We start from the raw sequence: 23351 nt of genomic DNA, 5'->3' as shown, positions 1-23351 counted from the left end.
GAGTGTACCGTTTATTGTTTAGACTGAACTTAATATGGAAAAATGCTGGATACAGTACACAGTGCTGTCATCAGAATGACAGCAGGGGCTTATACTACAAATTCTATCCCTAGCCTCTGTGTTGAAGTTAGTGAACCACCACTTCCTGTCTGTGACATTTCCTGACCATACAACATGCATTTAAAGTTAAGTCAGCCAAAGAGTCTTCAGCATCCACTGTCATTGCTTACCCTCCAGCATGGCAACCATTCTTGAACCACAAAGCCTCTAGGGATCCAGGTGAGGCAGCTTGTAGCGGATATTGATTTTCTCCTACAGTGTTGGAGCAAGCAGCCACCTTGGCTGATAAAGTGACCCAGGATAAATTTGAAAGTACTGTATATGTATATACACAAAGTTGACTACAGCAGATTTTATGTATCTCTATGCATGCTGTGCATTTGAAACAAACACTGTAATGACAAAATTGTTTACACTTCTTACTCCAAGCAAGATGACTTTGTTATCTGCTCCATTGTTTTCTTAGACTATGTCATAAGAATTTGCCTACCAGCAGAATCGATGTTAAGTTGGATGCAGTCCTGATGACTCTCCAGCAGATGAGATGTACCTGTACCAAGGCTTTCCTCACCTGATACAACTCACAGTGCCCTGAAAATCACGCAGAGAAGTACCAAGCAAATGATCTTGTCCAGAATACTCTGTTTTCCCTACAGAAATAGGGTAAAGAGGAGTCATTCCGTTTAGTACTAGACCACATTGGAATTTGGAGTTACAAGACTGCATATGCAGTAGACAACCAGGCTTGTGATAAGAATTTAGCAACATCAAGTTATGTCTTTTCTTTTGTTTAAGTACCGGTCGGATAGCCACATGCACAAGGCAAAAGTTTGTCCTTTTATAGAGCTAATATTCCTTTCATGAAGTACTATTTTATGTGAGGACCATCTTAATTTTATTTAACTATGAGGTAATGTGCTTGAATGTGCCTGGTGGCGTGGAACTAATGATTCACATTTGTAATTTTTAATTATAAATAATTTTAGAATGTTACCTATTATTTGTTTATAGCTCACTTGTCCATCATAATTGTTGATGTGAGACGGGATATAGAGTTCAGCAGTGTTGGGATTGATGGGTATCAGTTCCACCCTGCTGGTCAGCTGGGAGGGACAGCCCTCACACCCTCCCAGACAGTGACATTATTGGACATCATCAAAAACTGTTAATGTACAAGGGCCAGTAAATAAGTAATGCAACCATTTTTATTTCTGGCCAATTTCAGTTGAAAAAAATATGCTATTTGTTGGGGACAACACAGAATATTCTTGCTTCAGTCCCTGTAGTTTCATGAAGTTACGGTCAGTAGCAGCACTATTTGTAGCCTTCAAAATGACATCTGTAAGGGAGGTACATTCCAAGCAGAGAGATGTCATTCAGTTTAATTTGGCGGAAAACCAGAGCTTCGCAGATATTCATAGGCACTTGCAGAATGTCTACGGAGAGCTGGCAGTGAACAAAAAGCACAATGAGTCGTTGAGTGAGGCGTATGTCATCATCGCAAAAAAAGTTGCACAAACCAGTCTGATCTCCCACATGCTGGTTGGCCGCACACAGCTGTGAAATTGAAGAAATGCCTTCAGTGTGTTCATTGCCACAAAAATGTAAACAAACTCTTCCTTCTCCATTGGCAACACAGAGCCTCACACAAGTCTGTGCACCCAGGCGCATCTTAAAAAACTTCATTGGACTGTTCTTCCTCATCCACCCTACAGTCCGGATCTCACACCTTCCGACTTCCATCTGTTTGTCTCTATGAAGGATACACTCTGTGGCAAGCAGTATGTGGATGATGGGGAGGTTATTGATACAGCAAGACATTGCCTCCATTGTGAACCAGTAGAGCGACACCATGCAGGCGTACAGGCCCTCTCAGTAAGGTGGCATAAGGCCATCAAATCAAATGCAGATTATGTAGAATAATAGGTTTTGTAGCCAAAAGAGTGGGGAATAATATGCTGAGCTGGAATACTGAATAAAACCAACCTGCTTCCAGAAAAATAAGTTTTGCATTATTATTGACTGCCCCCTTGTATTTGCATGGTGTACTACCATAGTCATAGTATTTGTAAGGAAAGATTTTTTTGCTCAGTTCAGAAAGTGGATTTATTCATTTTTGTAAAGTTGTAATCTACTTAAAACCATCACATTGTTGTAATAATCCATAGATTATATTGTCATCCAATCCCTCACAGTCTTTCACAGGATTGTGAAAATGAAGGGATGAAAAAAAAAATAAAATCTCCACTAAAATGATTCCCATAGTACAGTCGGACATAAATATATTGAGAACAGACATGGAGGATTGAGTGATTATGTTCTCAGTGAAAAAGCCAGTCTCAGTGGGGAGAGTGCTGAGAGTGTGTGAACTCACCCTGTCTCTGTATTCACACTCAGTGTGCACACAAGAGTCAGACCAATTTTCAAAGTTCAGTGACTGCATATAAAAGGTAACCACACATCCTCACATTGCTTCATTACTGTGCTGGTAAGTTCCAGATAACTGACTAAACTGCAGGCAGGATTTGTATAGTGAAGTAAAATGCTCTGAACACAGAGTACTGTTTAGTAAATAAAAATTAGTATTTAGAAGAGTAAACGAAATAAATAAAAAACTTGGTTAAGTACTGTGAGTTCAACAGGCTTAACAGTGAGCTTGACCAAGACTGCAGCGAGTCCTTAACACCACACTGCTGTTCAGAATTGTAGTCCATCAAATTGACTGCGGAAAACTTTTCTAAGTGCATGAATTTGTTCAGAAATTTTACAAGTTCATAGGCTTCTCACACAAAAAATTCCAAACATGTGCCACACATCCATATAGGATTTGGCTTGACAAACTTCTTCAACGTACTGCCCATGGTCATTATGACTTAAATAGCCTTCATTTGTCATTGCAAAATGTAAAAAAGAATTCATTTATGGACAAATGTTTGAAATAACTTGCACTCACTTGCTGATATCCGTGGCATGTTGAAATACGAGGGAGGACACAAAAGTAACCGGAATCTTAATGCTGCACATCGCATACTTGTAGTAGCAGGTTGTGCCGCCGGAGGGTTGTAGTAGGAGCTCTGCTGAGTCATTCTGCCATGCGGCGTCACCCAACAGTGAGAAGTGTGGTTTCTTTGGCAGTTCTTTGAGTGTGCGTACAGTGCAGACGTGACACGAGGAAATGGCTAGTTCCTACGAACAACGTGCAGTAGTGATGCTTGGCAAGAACGCAGCAGAAACTGTTGCGATGATGCAGACAGCCTACAAAGACCATGCTCTTTGTAAAACGCAAGTGTACGAATGGTTTTCTCGGTTTAAAAAGGGAGAATTGGTGGTTGAAGATCAGCCCCATTCCCAGTTGTCCTTCAACTGCTCAAAGTGAAGACAACATTGGCAAAATCCATGATCTCATCAGTGAACATCTATGCAGGACAATCGAACAACTCAAGAACTTGTCTGGATTGTCCTGGAGCTCAATTCAGTGCATTTTGACCATCGATTTGGGGATGCGAAGAGTTGCAGCAAAATTCTTGCCGAGGCTTCTTACCAGAGATCATAGGGTTCATCGCTTTCAAGCCTGTCTCGAAATAAAGGACGCATTCAAAGATGATCCACATTTTTTCAACCAAATCATTACAGGTGATGAGTCATGGTGCTGTGGGTGCGATCCAGAAAGCAAACAACAGTCATCACAATGGAAGTCACCTGGCACACCTCAACCAAAAAGCTCGACAAATGAAATCGAATGTGAAAACAATATTGATCTGTTTTTTTTTGACATCAAAGGGATTGTACACTCCGAATTTGTCCCTGAAAACCAGACAGTAAACCAACAATTCTATTTGGAGGTAATGAAACGGCTTCGCAGAAGTTTGTCGCGAAAACGTCTGGCTTTGTGGGATTCTGACATGTCGTTCCTACATCACGACAATGCTCCCGCGTACACGGCTCTCAGCGTTCGCCAGTTTTTGGCCTCAATGAAAATGACTACCTTGACCCATGCACTCTATTCCCCGGATTTAACACCCTCGGACTTCTTCCTATTCCTGAGGATGAAAAAGAGACTTGAGAGGGAAGCATTTTGCGAATGTGGAAGACGTAAAACACAATGTCATGAAAGTGCTAACAGGTATCAAAGAGGACGAATTTAAAAGGTGCTTTGAACTCGGGAATGAACGTTTGGACAAGTGTATTAATGCTAATGGAGAGTACTTTGAAGGATGTTAAAGTTGTATTTGAAAACAATAAAGTATATGCTTTCTATAAAGAAATTCCAGTTATTTTTGGGTCCCCCCCCCCCCCTCGTATACCAGTTGGATGCTTTTTGACAGGCAAATCTTGCATAATATCTCTCAGGGGCTGCATTACCTTTTTGACAAATAAAAAAACCTCACTACCATAAATATTGCACATCAGATGGTACTCTCATTTCATCAACTTTACCTTTTGCTAGAGTATTTAATTCATGAGTTTTTTGTGCTTCATCATGTTGAAAGGGCCAAAATTAGCTTTATAAGGCATGAACTGTTTAAAGCTAGAGTCAATTCTCCATTGACAGATAATTTATTGTCCCATACTGCTGCTATCCTTATTGTCTTCCAAATTATTTTATATTTAAATGTTTTTTTATACATCAGAATCAATATTCCAGGTCATTATTTATATTTTATTGCTTTTATAAAATTCTTATATTTAATTTCAATATTGTAATGTAACTGAACTCTGTCTTCAGGCCACAAGTGGCCCATTGGGGCCATCCGACCGCCGTTTCATCCTCAGTTGAGGGTGTGGATAGGAGGGGCCTGTGGTCAACACACCTCTCTCCTGGTCGTTATCATGCCTGTGGTCAGCACACCTCTCTCCTGGTCATTATGATGGTTTTCTGTGTCCAGAGCCGCTACTATTTGTTTGAGTAGCTCCTCAATTGGCATCACGAGGCTGAGTGCACCCTGAAAAATGGCAACAGCGCATTGTCACCCATCCAAGTGCCGGCCACTACTGTCAGCATTTAACTTCGGTGCTCTCATGGGAACCGGTGTACCAACTGCAGCAAGGCCGTTGCCTATAATGTAACTGGATTGACAAAAAAATGTACTCGTCAAGTAGAGGCAGGAGAGCGAAAATATAAAGGTATTTAAATTTTCAAGCCTTTAGAGATGATGGCTCCTTCTTCTGGTAGAAGTGTTGAAGGAGAAGGAAGAGGTATGAAGGCAAGGACTGGTGAGGTTTGGGAAATGGGGAGAGTTCGAAAACGTTACCCACAACCCTGGATTAGTGGAGACTAACTGAACAGAATGAGAAAGAAAGAAAGAAAGACTCTTTCCTTCTCATCCTGTCTGGTAAGTCTCCCCCGACCTGGGGTTCTGGGTGACTTTTCCGAATCTCCTCATTTCCTAAACCTCACCAGTCCTTTTCCTTCAACACTTCTCCTTCCCCTTCAAGCTTTCTGCCAGAAGAAGGAGCCACTATCTCTGAAACCTTGCAGATTTAAACACCTTGACATATGTGTTCTCCTGCCACTGGTTGGTGAGTAGGCTTTTTATCTATCCAGTTATATTATATTTTCAAAAATTGATTGTTTACTTTCGATATTGTTGTTCAAGTGCTGTCAGTGGACACTTTGTGTTGATCACTTAAGGTATTTTGAAGTTATTAATTTTTAAAGTGTACCTCTACATCATCTCTAACTAAGCTACTATTCCATCTATAGAGTGGTCCTTTAAACATGCTTTCTCATCACATTTTTAGGGTTTCCTATCTCAATCTGTAAAAACAGACTCCTTATACAATCACTTTGCTGTCTGACTCTATGTCCATCTGTTAACATCCATTTTTGTCAGGAATGGGTAGAGGTTTCAAATTGAAATTAATGTCAAACACTACAATCTATGTTTCATTACCGGTGTAAAAAGAAATTGAACTTATAAGTCAAAGCAATCAAAAGTATGGCCATTTATGTCACATATTTTGATACTCGCAACCTCACTTGGCAAAACCCATAGGTGAACTACGTGTATACATTCTGTAATTAAGTTTGTCCCCCCCCCCCCCCCCCATGCAGTGCCTTTGCATGTTAAATAGCTTTATTAGTAATGTAAAACAATTTACAACCTTTGAATTACTGCTGTATTAAATCCCTCCTGCCATGCAGCATCTTGCAACAGTCACTCGCACAGGGAAATAACCTTCAGTGTACCTGCTGCCATTCTGAAAGCGGTGGATTACTTCATGGTGGGTAAGTTTTGCCAATAGCAGAGGCACAAATGTTATCTGCTCTTAGTAACATTTCCAACACACTACCTTCTTGCCCTCTTGCGACTATGTCCACTAGCATCCAGTTAGACACCACATTGTGCTATCTGTCAAATGTGCTGGCATTAGTGGTGCTTTTATGTCTTCATAGAAAAATGGCCTTCTCTTTTTTTTTTAACAACGTGTAGCATCCTTTATCCAGACCTGCTCGAACTGACTGGTAAGCAGTGTTATAATACAGCTTTGTTAGAATGTCAGTGTGTTTCCTGTGTCTGTGACCTAATGTTGCCTTGAATTGGGAGACTACTGTTGGTCTCATTATACACACTTTCATTTATTCCTTCCCTGTGGAGTCATTTGAGGCTTCAGATGTGCTGCACAGTTTAGTTATCATCTACCTTATTGGTTGATCCTGAGGGTCTTGTGAATGTAAAATGAAGGCCAGCAGCTCAATGAGTCATTACATGCTGTCAGTATCTCTCTGTGCTCCCTTGATCCCTTAGATGTTACTCCATCGAAAGTGCTCAGTGAGTTGCACTCCAATGATCACTTCGTCATCTTGCACTACCTTCCATACAGAGTAGTATCATAAGGAAAGAAAATGGGTCTTAAGCAGAGGAAACTTCATGCCATACAACCAATTGTGAATCTTCATGTTGTTACAGCATATTACTCATCATCATCATCATCATTTAAGACTGATTATGCCTTTCAGCATTCAGTCTGGAGCATAGCCCCCTTATAAAATTCCTCCATGATCCCCTACTCAGTGCTAACATTGGTGCCTCTTCTGATGTTAAACCTATTACTTCAAAATCATTCTTAACCAAATCTAGGTACCTTCTCCTTGGTCTGCCCCGACTCCTCCTACCATCTACTGCTGAATCCATGAGTCTCTTGGGTAACCTTGCTTCTCCCATGTGTGTAACATGACCCCACCATCTAAGCCTGTTCGCCCTGACTGCTACATCTATAGAGTTCATTTCCAGTTTTTCTTTGATTTCCTCATTGTTGGCACCCTCCTGCCATTGTTCCCATCTACTAGTACCTGCAATCATCCTAGCTACTTTCATATCCGTAACCTCAACCTTGTTGATAAGGTAACCTGAATCCACCCAGCTTTCGCTGCCATACAACAAAGTTGGTCGAAAGATTGAACGGTGCACAGATAACTTAGTCTTGGTACTGACTTCCTTCTTGAAGCAGAGAGTAGATTGTAAATAAGCGCTCACTGCATTAGCTTTGCTACACCTCGCTTCCAGTTCTTTCACTATGTTGCCATCCTGTGAGAATATGCATCCTAAGTACTTGAAACCGTCCACCTGTTCTTACTTTGTTCCTCCTATTCGGCACTCAATCTGTTTATATTTCTTTCCCACTGACATTACTTTCGTTTTGGAGATGCTAATCTTCATACCATAGTCCTTACATTTCCGATCTAGCTCTTAAATATTACTTTGCAAACTTTCAATCGAATCTGCCATCACAACTAAGTCATCCGCATATGCAAGACTGCTTATTTTGTGTTCACATATCTTAATCTCACCCAGCCAGTCTATTGTTTTCAACATATGATCCATAAATAATATGAACAAGAGTGGGGACAGGTTGCAGCCTTGTCTTATCTCTGAAACTACTCTGAACCATGAACTCAATTTACCGTCAACTCTGACTGCTACCTGACTATCCATGTAAAGACCTTTAATTGCTTGCAAAAGTTTGCCTCCTATTCCATAATCTCGTATTCTCCCACTTCCTCTTCTTTCTCACCCCTTACCCGAATGTCACTAGCAGGTAAAACGTCCAGCCCCATCTTACTTGCAGCCTCTGCCAGCTCTACCTTCTTCCCAGAGTAGCCCCCATTGATATTAATAGCTCCCCATCTCATTACCATTTGTTTGCCAAGTCGTATCTTAGGAGTCCCTGGTTTGTCAGCTAGAGGCGGGACTCCGTCACCTCCAAAGGTCCGAGGCATTTTGCTCTGATTGTTGCCAGCATCATATTTAAAGTACCAAGGAAGCAGGTCCCATTGGGTTTTACCCCTAACGACTGAGGGAATAACCGGTGGATTTGGTAGTCTTTGCCGTATGAGCACAAAGGTGACCACGACTCAGAATATGTCCGAGATGCCCAGCCTTATTCCAATACTTGATCCATAAAATTACACGAATTCGGCCATAACCAGACTTTGTCTACAGCTGATATTTGTGCTATAAAGTGTTCAGTCACCCCTGAAGATACCCACGAAGACTGACAGTAAGGTTTTGCCATCCACTTTATACACTGGTAGGAGTCAAGTGTGTGTGAGTACACAGCAAATCATTTTCATTTTATGTTTTTGAGTCATCGGAATTCAGACTGATTCGATGCAGCCCGCCATGAATTCCTCTCCTGTGCTACACTCTTCAGCTTGGAGTAGCACTTTCACCCTGCATTTTCAGTTATTTGCTGGAGGTATTCAAATCTCTGTCTTCCACTATAGTTTTTACCCTCTACAGTTCTGTCTATACCAGGGAGATTATTCCCTGAACCTTAACACATGTCATGTCATCCTGTCCCTTCTTCTTGTTAGTGTTTTTCATGTATTTCATCCTTCATCGATTCTGTGGAGAACCTCCTCATTCCTTATCTTATCAGTCCACTGGATTTTCAACATTCTTCTGTAGCTCTATGTCTCAAACACTTCATTACCATACAATGCTGTGCACCAAAGGTACAGGCTAAGAAACTATTTCCTCGGATTAAGGCCTATGTTTGATACCAGTGGACTTGGCCAGGAATGCCCTCTTTGCCTGCACTAGTCTGCTTTTTTTGTGCTCCTTACTTTGTTCATCATGTGTAATTTTGTTTCCAAGGTAGCAGGGTTCCTTAACTTTGCCTACTTCATGATACTCAATTTTGATAAGTTTCTCACTATTCTCATTTCTGCTATATCTCATTACGTTCATTCTTTTCATGATTTGCTTTCCATCCATATTCTGTACTCATTGGACTGTCCATTCCATCCAACAGAACCTGTAATTCTTCTTCACATTCACCGAGGATAGCAATGTCACCAGCAAATCATTTCACTGATGTCCTTTCACCCTGATTTTTAATCGCACTTTTGAATATTTCTTTTATTTTCTTCATTGCTTCATTGACGTATTCTGTTCTCTTCTGTGTTTAACACTTCTCATCACATTCTTAACATTATCACCAGTGCTATTAATTTCACCAAACATTGTTTTGACTTTTCTATATTCAGAATGAATTTTCCTGATGATCATTTCTTTTTCAATTGCTTCATACCTTTATTGCAGCCATTTCACTTTGGCCGTCCAGCATTTGCTATTTATTGCATTATGAAGAGATTTATGTTGCTGTGTTCCTGTCTTTCCCTGAATATTTTTTTACTTCCCCCTTTAGTCAGTCACTTGAAGTACTTCATCTGTTACCCAAGGTTTCTCCAGAGTTACCTTCCTTGTACACATGTATGTTCGTCCAACATCTGTGATTTTCCTTCTTAGAGACATCCACTCCTCTTCAACTGAGCTATGTACTCTGTTGTTTCTTATCACAGTATTCATGTCCTTTTAGTGAACTTATAATGTGTCTGTCATTCCTGAGTACTTCTGTATCCCACATCCTTCCAAATTGCTTCTTTCAGGTGATTCTCTTGAACTTCAGTCTACTTTTCATTACTAAATTGTGCTCTGAGTCAATATATGCTGCTGGTTACACCTTACAATTCAATACCTGATTTTAGGATCTCTGGATGACCATGATATAATCCAGCTGGAGCCTTTCCGAATCTCTCTGTCTTTCCAAATTATATATCCTCCTCTTGTGAGTCTTGAACAGAGTATTTGCTATTATCATCTAAAATTTATTTCAGAACTCAATTAATATTTCCTCCCTCTTGTTCCTACTGCCAAGCCCATTTTCTCAAGTAAAATGTCTTTTATTTCTTCTCCTACACCCCTGTTCCAATGTCCTTGACTATAGATTTTCAGCTTCCTTTTGCATACAAAATACCCATCCACAGAATCAGCAGTGGAAAATTTGTTCATAAAATTTGTTATGAAATAAATAGCAATGTGTGGAGAAATTCCACAATATTTCCTCGGAGCAGCTGTGTGACATCTTCAGGTGGTTCAAACTTTCTGGCGGCAAGGTACGACTGACCTCAGTCATACGTAGCCACCAGCAAGGTTGAACCACCTGAAGATGTCGAACAGTTTCTTCGAGGAGATATTGTGGAATATGCACAATGTTATCTGGTGGCAAACCCATGAAGACTGTTTACAACATATCCACCGGAAAAGCTTGAAGAGTCAAACAATGTTACAATCTATCCATTAAAATGTTTTGTAATCAAGGATAACAACAGTAGTAAATAATGACACATTCTTGGTAATGACACATCATTAAAAAAACTGGCAAATCTGAGCTTCTGATAAAATGTACTGAATTCCAGATGTGGCGGAGACATTTCTCAACAAGAGGTCTCAAGAACAATGCTGAACGCTTGGCCATGTAATATATACGAGATCCAATCTTGCTGCTGTGGGCCATAGGGGTACATTCTTCTTGTAAATCCTAGGAAGCCCATATAATCTCAGCAAAGACATCCTTCACTGAGGGTTTATGGTAGCATATATCTCTGTCACCCATGTGGTATTTTTTGACTATGGTTTGGAATATGCTCATACACAGTTGGCTTGCTTTACTGGTTTGTCAAGTGGATGGGAACATTCCAGTGCCAGTATTTCTACCTGGGCAGTAGACAGTCCAAATATTAACAGCATACAAAATTTGATTACCACTGAAGTTCCACAACTTTATGGATTGATCATACAAAGTATATTATTGTCAATCCACTGAACTGTACATCCAGACTTTAGGCCAACAGTGAAGGTAATTTTTTTCTCTGTTGGAGGGAGGAACACTAGTCCATACATACAACTTTTATCTTCCCTAATACAGGGTTGGAGCAATTTTTGTTTCTCCTCCATCTCTGCATCTTCCCTGTATGTTTTACTGTTTGTTGATATGTATTTTTCTAATATGTTAGGATACAATGGTTGTGCTCTCGTTTTTAGTGTATGTCAGCTCTTCTATAGTTTCTGTTACCATACTAGCAGTAGTGTACTTTGCATTTTTGTGTTCCAAGACTTGGCATCTGAATAGTCATATATATGTTTTAATGCTAATTACAGATCTGTGGGAGGCAGGGGTGAATCAAATGGAAATGTGGCTGAAGGCTTGGCATCTGCGCTCCAGTGTTTTGAAGACATGCAGCAGCGCAGAGAAGCGAGTGTGCTTCCTTTGCTTCAGAGACATTGCGTACTACTATGTAATTCACCTCCATATTTAATGGCAGTTACAGAGTCACCTGCTTTTGTTGGACATAATGTTGAGCAGCTTGCTTCTGTTCTCAGCAAGGTAACTGTTCTGTGTGAGTTGACTTTGGCATTTACTCCAGTCGAGACAAATTAATGTTATAACTGAGTTCTGTCTCTAAAAATGATTAACTCCAAACTGAAACTGCAATTTAGAGATGTAAACACTAGCTTTTGTACCTAAAGGTTCATTTACTGAACATTATAGATTGAAATGTATAGGAAAATACACGTAACTAGGTAACCAGAATATTGTGTCAAGGGAAACACACTGGGACAAGACTAAGCGAACACATGTAATACTAGAAAAAGATGATATTTGGAACTTGATAAATTAAAACTACCAGAGACGGTAGTCAGCACAAAATATGAGCAACCAGAGCCTGTGGTCATGTGTCCGTGCGTGCGTGTGTGTGTGTGTGTGTGTGTGTTGGTCTCTACCAGAGACGGTAGTCAGCACAAAATATGAGCAACCAGAGCCTGTGGCCATGTGTCCGTGTGTGTGTGTGTGTGTGTGTGTGTGTTTGTGTGTGTGTGTGTGTGTGTGTGTTGGTCTATTTTTGGCGAAGGCCTATTAAAAAAATATGAGGAGGATAGACTGAAAACAGAAAACTTGAAACAGACCAATAATGAAGTAGAAAATTTTGCAGCAACAGTAATGGATGGCAGAGAAGTTTATGCTGTAAGTCTTTAGTCCAGAGGGGTAATATGATGCTGTAGAGTAAGTTTCCACTTAGAATGTTCTCAGCTATGGCTGTTGGAGATAGGATCCAGATCACTTGCAGCTGTTATGTATTTTCAGAAATGGCTGACTGTGTCATTTCATCTTAGTTGATGTGTTAGTGCACATTTCACAACATGTTAGGCTAAACAGCGGAACAATGGTTGCCCTTCAGATGGAACGTGATGTGGTATGTCTTACAGATGATAGATCACCCTACGGTAGAACGTGTCTAATCAGTGGTAAGGGGTAATGGTAAAGTGTATAGCAGGAGGAGAACCCAAAGTAATTCACTGGGGGGAAGTTGTGAATCATAGGCCAAATAAATTGTTTGAAAAGGAGTATAGTGTCTGATATAGATATTGCACAAGTTGTAACGGCATTGAAAAGCTTTTCTTAGTAATTGGGTGATGGCAATAAGATTAGTACATGTTAGGAGCACAACTTCAGAAAATTTTAGTCCTGACACAAAAATTGATTGCCATGTTAGATGACAAACTATACCCTTTTTCCATAAAATTTCGGGCGTGCAGCCACATAAATTCAGCTTCTGCTCATAATATTTCAGCTGAATACTGTCCAACTATTTGGGTGGTATTCAGCCAAAACATTAGAAGAAGCAGCTGAATTTATGTTGTTGCATGCCCAAAATTTTACAGAACAATCTACACGCCATGAAAACATGAAGATGTATACCCATCTTGATTACTTCTTATGAACATCAGTAGTTAAAGGGCTACAAAGCTAGGTGGTCCAGTGGTAAACCAGTGGACTCTTATTGAGGACAGCAGTGAAATTCCTCATTGGGACAGCCAGATTTAGGTTTTCTGTTATTTCTTTAAATCACTTAAGGCAAATATCAGGATGATTTATTCAAAAGGTCACATCTGATTTCCTTCCCTGATCCAAGCATGTATTCCACCTTTAAAAACCTTGCTATTGATGGAATGTTAACCTTTAATCTTCCTTCTTTTCTTCCTTCCTACTACAGCAAGAATTTGGAAATGGCTTGTGAAGCATTCTTGGGAGGGGATGGGGAACTATGAGAAATGAAATCTGCCATGAGAGGTATATATAATAGGAAGAAACTTCCACATGGGAAAAATATATTAAAAACAAAGATTCCAAGACTTACCAAGCGGGAAAGCACCGGTAGACAGGCACAATAAATAAAACACACACACAGAATTTCTAGCTTTCGCAACCGACGGTTGCTTCTTCAGGAAAGAGGGAAAGAGAGGGAAAGACGAAAGGATGTGGAGCGGAAAGACTTACCTTAGGGGGAAAAAAGGACAGGTGTACACTCAAACACACACACATATCCATCCGCACATACACAGACACAAGCAGACATTTGTAAAGGCAAAGTGTTCAGGCAGAGATGTCAGTCGAGGCGGAAATACTGAGGCAAAGAAGTTGTTGAAAGACAGGTGAGGTATGAGCGGCGGCAACTTGAAATTAGCGGAGGTTGGGGCCTGGCGGATATCGAGAAGAGAGGACATACTGAAGGGCAAGTTCCCATCTCCGGAGTTCGGATAGGTTGGTGTTGGTGGGAAGTATCCAGATAACCCGGACGGTGTAACACTGTGTCAAGATGTGCTGGCTGTGCACCAAGGCATGTTTAGCCACAGGGTGATCCTCATTACCAACAAACACTGTCTGCCTGTGACCATTCACGCGAATGGACAGTTTGTTGCTGGTCATTCCCACATAGAAAGCGTCACAGTGTAGGCAGGTCATTTGGTAAATCACGTGGGTGGTTTCACACGTGGCTCTGCCTTTGATCGTGTACACCTTCCGGGTTACAGGACTGGAGTAGGTGGTGGTTGGAGGGTGCATAGGACAGGTTTTACACCGGGGTCGGTTACAAGGGTAGGAGCCAGAGGGTAGGGAAGGTGGTTTGGGGATTTCATAGGGATGAACTAAGGCGTTACGAAGATTAGGTGGACGGCGGAAAAACACTCTTGGTGGAGTGGGGAGGTTAACCACTGATGCCACTTCCCTGTACACAAATATCCCACACGTCCAGGGCCTCGCTGCAATGGAGCACTTCCTTTCACGCTGATCACCTGCCACCGTACCTAAAACCTCTTTCCTCATTACCTTAGCCAGCTTCATCCTGACCCACAATTTCTTCACTTTTGAAGGCCAGACATACCAACAATTAAAGGGAACAGCCATGCGTACCAGGATGGCCCCCTCGTATACCAACCTATTTATGGGTCGCTTAGAGGAAGCCTTCTTGGTTACCCAAGCCTGCCAACCCAAAGTTTGGTACAGATTTATTGATGACATCTTCATGATCTGGACACATCTTCATGATCTGGACTCACAGTAAAGAACAACTCCTGAATTTCCTTTCCAACCTTAACTCCTTTGGTTCCATCAGATTCACCTGGTCCTACTCCAAATCCCATGCCACTTTCCTTGACGTTGACCTCCATCTGTCCAATGGCCAGCTTCACACATCTGTCCACATCAAACCCACCAACAAGCAACAGTACCTCCATTATGACAGCTGCCACCCATTCCATATCAAACGGTCCCTTCCCTACAGCCTAGGCCTTCGTGGCAAACGAATCTGCTACAGTCCTGAATCCCTGAACCATTACACCAACAACCTGAAAACAGCTTTCGCATCCTGCAACTACCCTGCCGATCTGGTACAGAAACAAATAACCAGAGCCACTTCCTCATCCCCTCAAACCCAGAACCTCTCACAGAAGAACCCTAAAAGTGCCCCATTTGTGACAGGATACTTCCCGGGACTGGATCAGACTCTGAATGTGGCTCTCCAGCAGGTATACAAGTTCCTAAAATCCTGCCCCGAAATGAGATCCATCCTTCATGAAATCCTCCCCACTCCACCAAGAGTGTCTTTCTGCCTTCCACCTAACCTTCGTAATCTCTTGATTCATCCCTATGAAATCCCCAAACCACCTTCCCTACCCTCTGGCTCCTACCCTTGTAACCGCCCCCGGTGTAAAACCTGCCCTATGCACCCTCCCACCACCACCTACTCCAGTCCTGTAACCCGGAAGGTGTACACGATCAAAGGCAGAGCCACGTGTGAAAGCACCCACGTGGTTTACCAACTGACCTGCCTGCACTGTGACGCTTTCTATGTGGGAATGTCCAGCAACAAACTGTCCATTCGCATGAATGGACACAGGCAGACAGTGTTTGTTGCTAATGAGGATCACCCTGTGGCTAAACATGCCTTGGTGCACAGCCAGCACATCTTGGCACAGTGTTACACCGTCCGGGTTATCTGGATACTTCCCACCAACACCAACCTATCCGAACTCCGGAGATGGGAACTTGCCCTTCAGTATATCCTCTCTTCTCGATTTCCGTCAGGCCTCAACCTCCGCTAATTTCAAGTTGCCTCCTCTCATACCTCACCTGTCTTTCAACAACTTCTTTGCCTCAGTACTTCCGCCTCAACTGACATTTCTGCCCGAACTCTTTGCCTTTACAAATGTCTGCTTGTGTCTGTGTATGTGCGGATGGATATGTGTGTGTGTGTGTGTGTGTGTGTGTGTGTGTGTGTGTGTGCGAGTGTACACCTGTCCTTTTTTCCTCCTAAGGTAAGTCTGTCCGCTCTCGGGATTGGAATGATTCCTTACCCTCTCCCTTAAAACCCACATACTTTCGTCTTTCCCCCTCCTTCCCTCTCTTTCCTGAAGAAGCAACTGTCGGTTGCGAAAGCTAGAAATTCTGTGTGTGTGTTTTATTTATTGTGCCTGTCTGCCGGCGCTTTCCCGCTTGGTATATATAAAGATGATGTGACTTACCAAACAAAAGCGCTGGCAGGTCGATAGACACACAAACATAAAAAAGATGATGTGACTTACCAAACAAAAGCGCTGGCAGGTCGATAGACACACAAACATAAAAAAGATGATGTGACTTACCAAACAAAAGCGCTGGCAGGTTGATAGACACACAAACATACACACAAAATTCGAGCTTTTGCAACCGGCGGTTGCTTCATCAGGAAAGAGGGAAGGAGAGGGAAAGATGAAAGAATGTGGGTTTTAAGGGAGAGGGTAAGGAGTCATTCCAATCCCGGGAGCGGAAAGACTTACCTTAGGGGGAAAAAAGGATAGGTATACACTCGCACACACACCTGTCCATCCGCACATACACAGACACAAGCAGACATTTGTAAAGACAAAGAGTTTGGGCAGAGATGTCAGTCGAGGCGGAAGTACAGAGGCAAAGAAGTTGTTGAGACAGGTGAGGTATGAGTGGCGGCAACTTGAAATTAGCGGAGGTTGAGGCCTGGCGGATATCGAGAAGAGAGGATATACTGAAGGGCAAGTTCCCATCTCTGGAGTTCTGACAGGTTGGTGTTAGTGGGAAGTATCCAGATAACCTGGACGGTGTAACACTGTGCCAAGATGTGCTGGCCGTGCACCAAATCATGTTTAGCCACAGGGTGATCCTCATTACCAACAAACACTGTCTGGCTGTGTCCATTCATGCGAATGGACAGTTTATTGCTGGTCATTCCCACATAGAAAGCTTCACAGTGTAGGCAGGTCAGTTGGTAAATCACGTGGGTGGTTTCACACGTGGCTCTGCCTTTGATCGTGCACACCTTCTGGGTTACAGGACTGGAGTAGGTGGTGGTGGGAGGGTGCATGGGACATGTTTTACACCGGGGGCGGTTATGCACATTGTTGTCTACCAACCCGAGTTCACCACAGGATCAACATAGCCCATCTTTAACCAACACTTTTTCGCCTTTTTTCACACCAGATCTCCAGTTGCTTTCTAGTTCACCTTTATCTCTCCCCATTTATTTTTATTTTCATTTTCATTTCAGCCTCATGTTACACCTTCTAATACCATGTCACCCTCACAGCACCCCCACAACGATCCCATTAAGTTTTATTTATGTTCCCTCCGCAAACAGGCCTTCGCCCTAGCTAGATTATGCTCTCATATTTTATTTTCTCAGTTTTGTCTGATATTTGGCATTACCCCCAAAGGCCTCACACTTAAAGTTCCCATCTCTGGCTGCAACCCTTCTTTCCATCAGTCCCTATACCAGTTCCAAACTGAACAATCCATTGCCCTCACCCACCTAATCCTTCATCTACACATCAACTCAGCCAATGAACACACCCGTCAACTCCTATCCTTAATAAAAGATTTACTGTCCTACACTCGTACTCTCTGCTGGAAATATCACTTTGCCACAAAGAGAAATGATCCTACTCCTACTCCTAATGATCCAACTTCCCAAGACACTATCCAAATTGAACCCTGCCTGGAACAGTTCCGTCCTCCGTCACAGCGGGACCCACCTCCTCTTCCTCAAAATCACCCTCTCCAAACCTTCCAGGAATTTCTGACTTCCAGCCTTGCCTCTTAATCCTTCTTAAAAAACCTTAATCCTACTCCCAACATCACCACTGCTGAAGCCCAAGCTATCCGTGGTCTGAAGGCTGACCGATCCTTCGTCATTATTCCGGCGGAAAAGGTTCCACGACCATGGTACATGATCGTCGGGAGTATGTGGCTGAAGGACTGCATCAGCTTTCAGACAACACCACATACAAAGTTTGCCAAGGTAATCCCATTCCTGATGTCCAGGCGGAGCTTCAAGGAATACTCAGAACCTTAGGCCCCCTACAAAACCTTTCACCTGACTCCATCAACCTCCTGACCCCACTGACACCCCGTACCCCTACCTTCTACCTTCTTCCTAAAATTCACAAACCCAATCATCCTGGCCGCCCCATTGTAGCTGGTTAACAAGCCCTCACAGCACGTATCTCTGCCTACGTAGATCAACACCTTCAACCCATTACATGCAGTCTCCCATCCTTCATCAAAGACACCAACCACTTTCTGGAACGCCTGGAATCCGTACCCAATCTGTTACCCCCGGAAACCATCCCTGTTACCATTGATGCCACTTCCGTATACACAAATATTCTGCACGTCCAGGGCCTCGCTGTGATGGAGCACTTCCTTTCACGCCGATCACCTGCTACCGTACCTAAAACCTCTTTCCTCATTACCTTAGCCAGCTTCATCCTGACCCACAATTTCTTCACTTTTGAAGGCCAGACATACCAACAATTAAAGGGAACAGCCATGGGTACCAGGATTGCCCCCTCGTACGCCAGCCTATTTATGGGTCGCTTAGAGGAAGCCTTCTTGGTTACCCAGGCCTACCAACCCAAAGTTTGGTACAGATTTATTGACGACATCTTCATGATCTGGACTCACAGTAAAGAACAACTCCTGAATTTCCTCTCCAACCTAAGCTCCTTTGGTTCCATCAGATTCACCTGGTCTTACTCCAAAATCCATGCCACTTTCCTTGACATTGACCTCCATCTGTCCAACGGCCAGCTTCACATGTCCGTCCACATCAAACCCACCAACAAGCAACAATACCTCCATTATGACAGCTGCCACCCATTCCACATCAAACGGTCCCTTCCCTACAGCTAGGTCTTCGTGGCAAACGAGTCTGCTCCAGTCCGGAATCCTCGAACCATTACACCAACAACCTGAAAACAGCTTTCGCATCCCGCAACTACCCTGCCGATCTGGTACAGAAGCAAATAACCAGAGCCACTTCCTCATCCCCTCAAACCCAGAACCTCCCACAGAAGAACCACAAAAGTGCCCCACTTGTGACAGGATACTTCCCGGGACTGTACCTGACTCTGAATATGACTCTCCAGCAGGGATACGACTTCCTCAAATCCTGCCCTGAAATGAGATCCATCCTTCATGAAATCCTCCCCACTCCACCAAGAGTGTCTTTCTGCCATCCACCTAACCTTCGTAACATCTTAGTTCATCCCAATGAAATCCCCAAACCACCTTCCCTACCCTCTGGCTGCTACCCTTGTAAACCCCCCCCCCCCCCTCCGGTGTTAAACCTGTCCCATGCACCCTCCCACCACCACCACCACCTACTCCAATCCTGTAACCTGGAAGGTGTACACGATCAAAGGCAGAGCCACTTGTGAAAGCACCCACGTGATTTACCAACTGACCTGCCTACATTGTGAAGCTTTCTGTGTGGGAATGACCAGCAACAAACTGTCCATTCGCATGAATGGACACAGGCAGACAGTGTTTTTTGGTAATGAGGATCACCCTGTGGCTAAACATGCCTTGGTGCACAGGCAGCACATTTTGGCACAGTGTTACACCGTTGGAGTTATCTGTATACTTCCCACCAACACCAACCTGTCAGAACTCCGGAGATGGGAACTTGCCCTTCGGTATATCCTCTCTTCTCGATATCCGCCAGGCCTCAACCTCCGCTAATTTCAAGTTGCCACCGCTCATACCTCACCTGTCTTTCAACAACTTCTTTGCCTCAGTACTTCCACCTCGACTGACATCTCTGCCCGAACTCTTTGCCTTTACAAATGTCTACTTGTGTCTGTGTATCTGCGGATGGATATGTGTGTGTGTGCGAACGTACAACTGTCCTTTTTTCCCCCTACGGTAAGTCTTTCCGCTCCCGGGATTGGAATGACTCCTTACCCTCTCCCTTAAAACCCACATCCTTTCATCTTTCCTTTTCCTTCCCTCTTTCCTGTCGAAGCAGCTGCCGGTTGCGAAAGATCGAAATTCTGTATGTGTGTGTTTTATTTATTGTGCTTATCTACCGGCGCTTTTCCTCTCGGTAAGTCTCGGAATCTTTGTTTTTAATATATATACACACACACACACACACACACACACACACACACATATATATATATATATATATATATATATATATATATATATATAGAAAGCGCCAGCAGACAGGCACAATGAACAAAACACACACACACACACACACACACACACAGAATTACTAGCTTTCGCAACCGATGGTTGCTTCTTCAGGAAAGAGGGAAGGAGAGGGAAAGACGAAAGGATGCTTGTGTCTGTGTATGTGCGTATGGATATGTGTGTGTGTGCGAGTGTACACCTGTCCTTTTTTCAACCTAAGGGAAGTCTTTCCGCTCCCGGGATTGGAATGACTCCTTACCCTCTCCCTTAAAACCCACATCCTTTCGTCTTTCCCTCTCCTTCCCTCTTTCCTGAAGAAGCAACCATCGGTTGCGAAAGCTAGTAATTCTGTGTGTGTGTTTTGTTCATTGTGCCTGTCTGCCAGCGCTTTCCCGCTTGGTAAGTCTTGGAATCTTTGTTCACATTTCTCTGGACCCCTATGCATGTGCTCTGCTTGAGCTATACTACCTGTGGGTATACATGAAGGGTTGACAGATGTGTATGAAACATGTATTTCTGTAGAAATACCAGTGACAAATAAAACTAAAATTTTGCAGATAGGTCTTGCTTATTTTGTAATTGCTTCAGAAAATTGTTTGTTATCTTTCTTCTCTTAAGCACATATTTAAGATGAAAATCAGCTCTTTTTATAGATTAAGGTTTTACATTGTTGTGCTTTACGCACACAACAACATGATTACATTCAAGTTTTTCTTCTTTTTTCAGAGAGGAATTCATTTATCAGTACTATCTCCAAGAAAAATACCTGCACTTTTCAAACTGTATGAGAAAGCTGGAGGTGATCTTCCTGCATCTCAAACCAAGAACTATGCTAAAGATCCACGTCATTTGGTTCTTCTCAAAGGTTACAGGTGAGTTTACACTTCAGTAAAATTATGGTTTGATCATTACAATAATTGAATGTTGCGGCCAGGAATATGAACAGTATTTGTGAGACCCTCTCCACCATGCAAGTTGCTGAGTGGTGAAATGGCAGTTAGTGATGAGTGATAGGAGTGATGAGTGATAGGCTTCCAGCTCTCGTTCTTCAGGGCAAGGAATTTAAAAACTTACAGGCGCATGCTGAAAAGTAATATCACCAAAATTTTTATGTGAAAACTCTTAAAGTGTTTAAATCAAACAATTGCGGTTAACATTCCACATCTTTATTCTTCATGTCTATATATTTGCAGCCCCTACTGCTAGAGGGCTCCAAATTGTAGTGTGCAACATGATCGTGTACAACCTCAACTATGTCGGTGCATGAGAAGCAGCATGCTGTAATCAATTTGCAAATTCAAGGATTTCATCAAGACATAGAGCACTCTCTCCTTCACCATGACAGTTCCATATCACACATGAGCATTGCAACATCTGCAACAATCTGATGCCTTGGGTGCACTGTTATTGATCATCCTGTATACATTTCCGACTTGGCCCCATCTAGTTTTCTTCGGTTTTGAAAATGTAAAGAATACCTTTGAGGACCTCACTTTGATAGTGATGGAGTGGTGCCAGAGAGATGAGATTATGGCTACATCAACAAAGTTAAATATTCTTCGCTGAACTGTCAACAAAGTGGTCTCTTGTTGGGAGAAATGTGTTCATCGCCAGAGTGACTATGCTGAGAAATATGCAGACCTGAAGAAAAAAGGTGCAGAATGTTAATAATGTTTGTTTTATTTAAAAACCTTTTAGAGCTTTCACATAAAAAAATTTGGAGGCATTATTTTCAGCATGTCCTTTAGATGAGCACTTACTTCTGATGCAATGGAATTACAATAGTAACATGGAGTTTCCATTGTTAAATTACAATTGTGATATATCTCAACAACTGAGATTTGAGAGTGTTGGTAGTGGCTAGCTAAAAGGTATCATTTGTCAATTTAAACTGTATACATTCTTCAAATGTGACCTCTGTCCCCCCTCCCACACACACACACACACACACAAGTATTACTCTTTCTGATCACTTGTATGAAATAATCTGTTTTTACTTTGTTACAGATTAACTAGCATAACTCTCACATTATAGTAGCAACATAGTTAAGTCCCATAGTGCTCAGAGCCATTTGAACCACAGTAGCAGCATATAATATTATTGCTCTTTACTCACCGATGTTTCAGCATAAATTCCTTAAAGAGAAATGGATTACCTTCAGGTTTTTTTCGAGGAGGGATGTTACACAGTTGAGAGGTTGAGATTATTGTGATGGTCCACAATCTGACATTTCAACAGAACTGTCAGAACTAAAAATTATTTCTGTTGCCGCTCACTGGTTATACATATTGTGCTATTTCAGTCACATGTTCTTATTGTGACAACAGTTGAACTATTACATAAGTTCAGAAATAGAGGATGATGAAAGCTACTGTAAAAATAGAAAGCATTTACACTTCACCCTGTTTAAGTTACTACTTTTTTATTATTATTGTTATTAGTGTTTGATGCCCCCCCATGAACCATGGACCTTGCCGTTGGTGGGGAGGCTTGCGTGCCTCAGCGATACAGATGGCCATACCGTAGGTACAACCACAATGGAGGGGTATCTGTTGAGAGGCCAGACAAACATGTGGTTCCTGAAGAGGGGCAGCAGCCTTTTCAGTAGTTGCAGGGGCAACAGTCTGGATGATTGACTGATCTGGCCTTGCAACATTAACCAAAACGGCCTTGCTGTGCTGGTACTGCGAACGGCTGAAAGCAAGGGGAAACTACAGCCGTAATTTTTCCCGAGGACATGCAGCTTTACTGTATGATTAAATGATGATGGCGTCCTCTTGGGTAAAATATTCCGGAGGTAAAATAGTCCCCCATTCGGATCTCCGGGCGGGGACTACTCATGAGGACGCCGTTATCATGAGAAAGAAAACTGGCGTTCTACGGATCAGAGCGTGGAATGTCAGATCCCTTAATCGGGCAGGTAGGTTAGAAAATTTAAAAAGGGAAATGGATAGTTAAAGTTAGATATAGTGGGAATTAGTGAAGTTCGGTGGCAGGAGGAACAAGACTTTTGGTCAGGTGAATACATGGTTATAAATACAAAATCAAATAGGGGTAATGCAGGAGTAGGTTTAATAATGAATAGAAAAATAGGAGTGCGGGTAAGCTACTACAAACAGCATAGTGAACGCATTATTGTGGCCAAGATAGACACAAAGCCCATGCCTACTAC

At 42.4% G+C, this 23351-nt stretch overlaps 1 protein-coding gene across 8 annotated transcripts in view; it reads left to right on the top strand.

The window, feature by feature from the left end:
• The window catches only part of LOC126281595 (mediator of RNA polymerase II transcription subunit 25), a 175332-nt gene that overhangs the window by 28153 nt on the left and 123828 nt on the right, over nucleotides 1-23351 (top strand). For all 8 annotated transcript variants that reach the window (XM_049980681.1, XM_049980688.1, XM_049980685.1 and 5 more), the window contains 2 exons: nucleotides 11508-11733; nucleotides 20905-21050. In XM_049980681.1, coding sequence (XP_049836638.1) covers nucleotides 11508-11733; nucleotides 20905-21050 — 372 coding nt within the window. The remainder of the gene's footprint in view (nucleotides 1-11507; nucleotides 11734-20904; nucleotides 21051-23351) is intronic.

This window comes from Schistocerca gregaria, chromosome 7 (genome assembly GCF_023897955.1).
Source record: "Schistocerca gregaria isolate iqSchGreg1 chromosome 7, iqSchGreg1.2, whole genome shotgun sequence".
NCBI lineage: Eukaryota > Metazoa > Arthropoda > Insecta > Orthoptera > Acrididae > Schistocerca > Schistocerca gregaria.
This window is presented reverse-complemented; position numbering and strand designations above follow the sequence as displayed.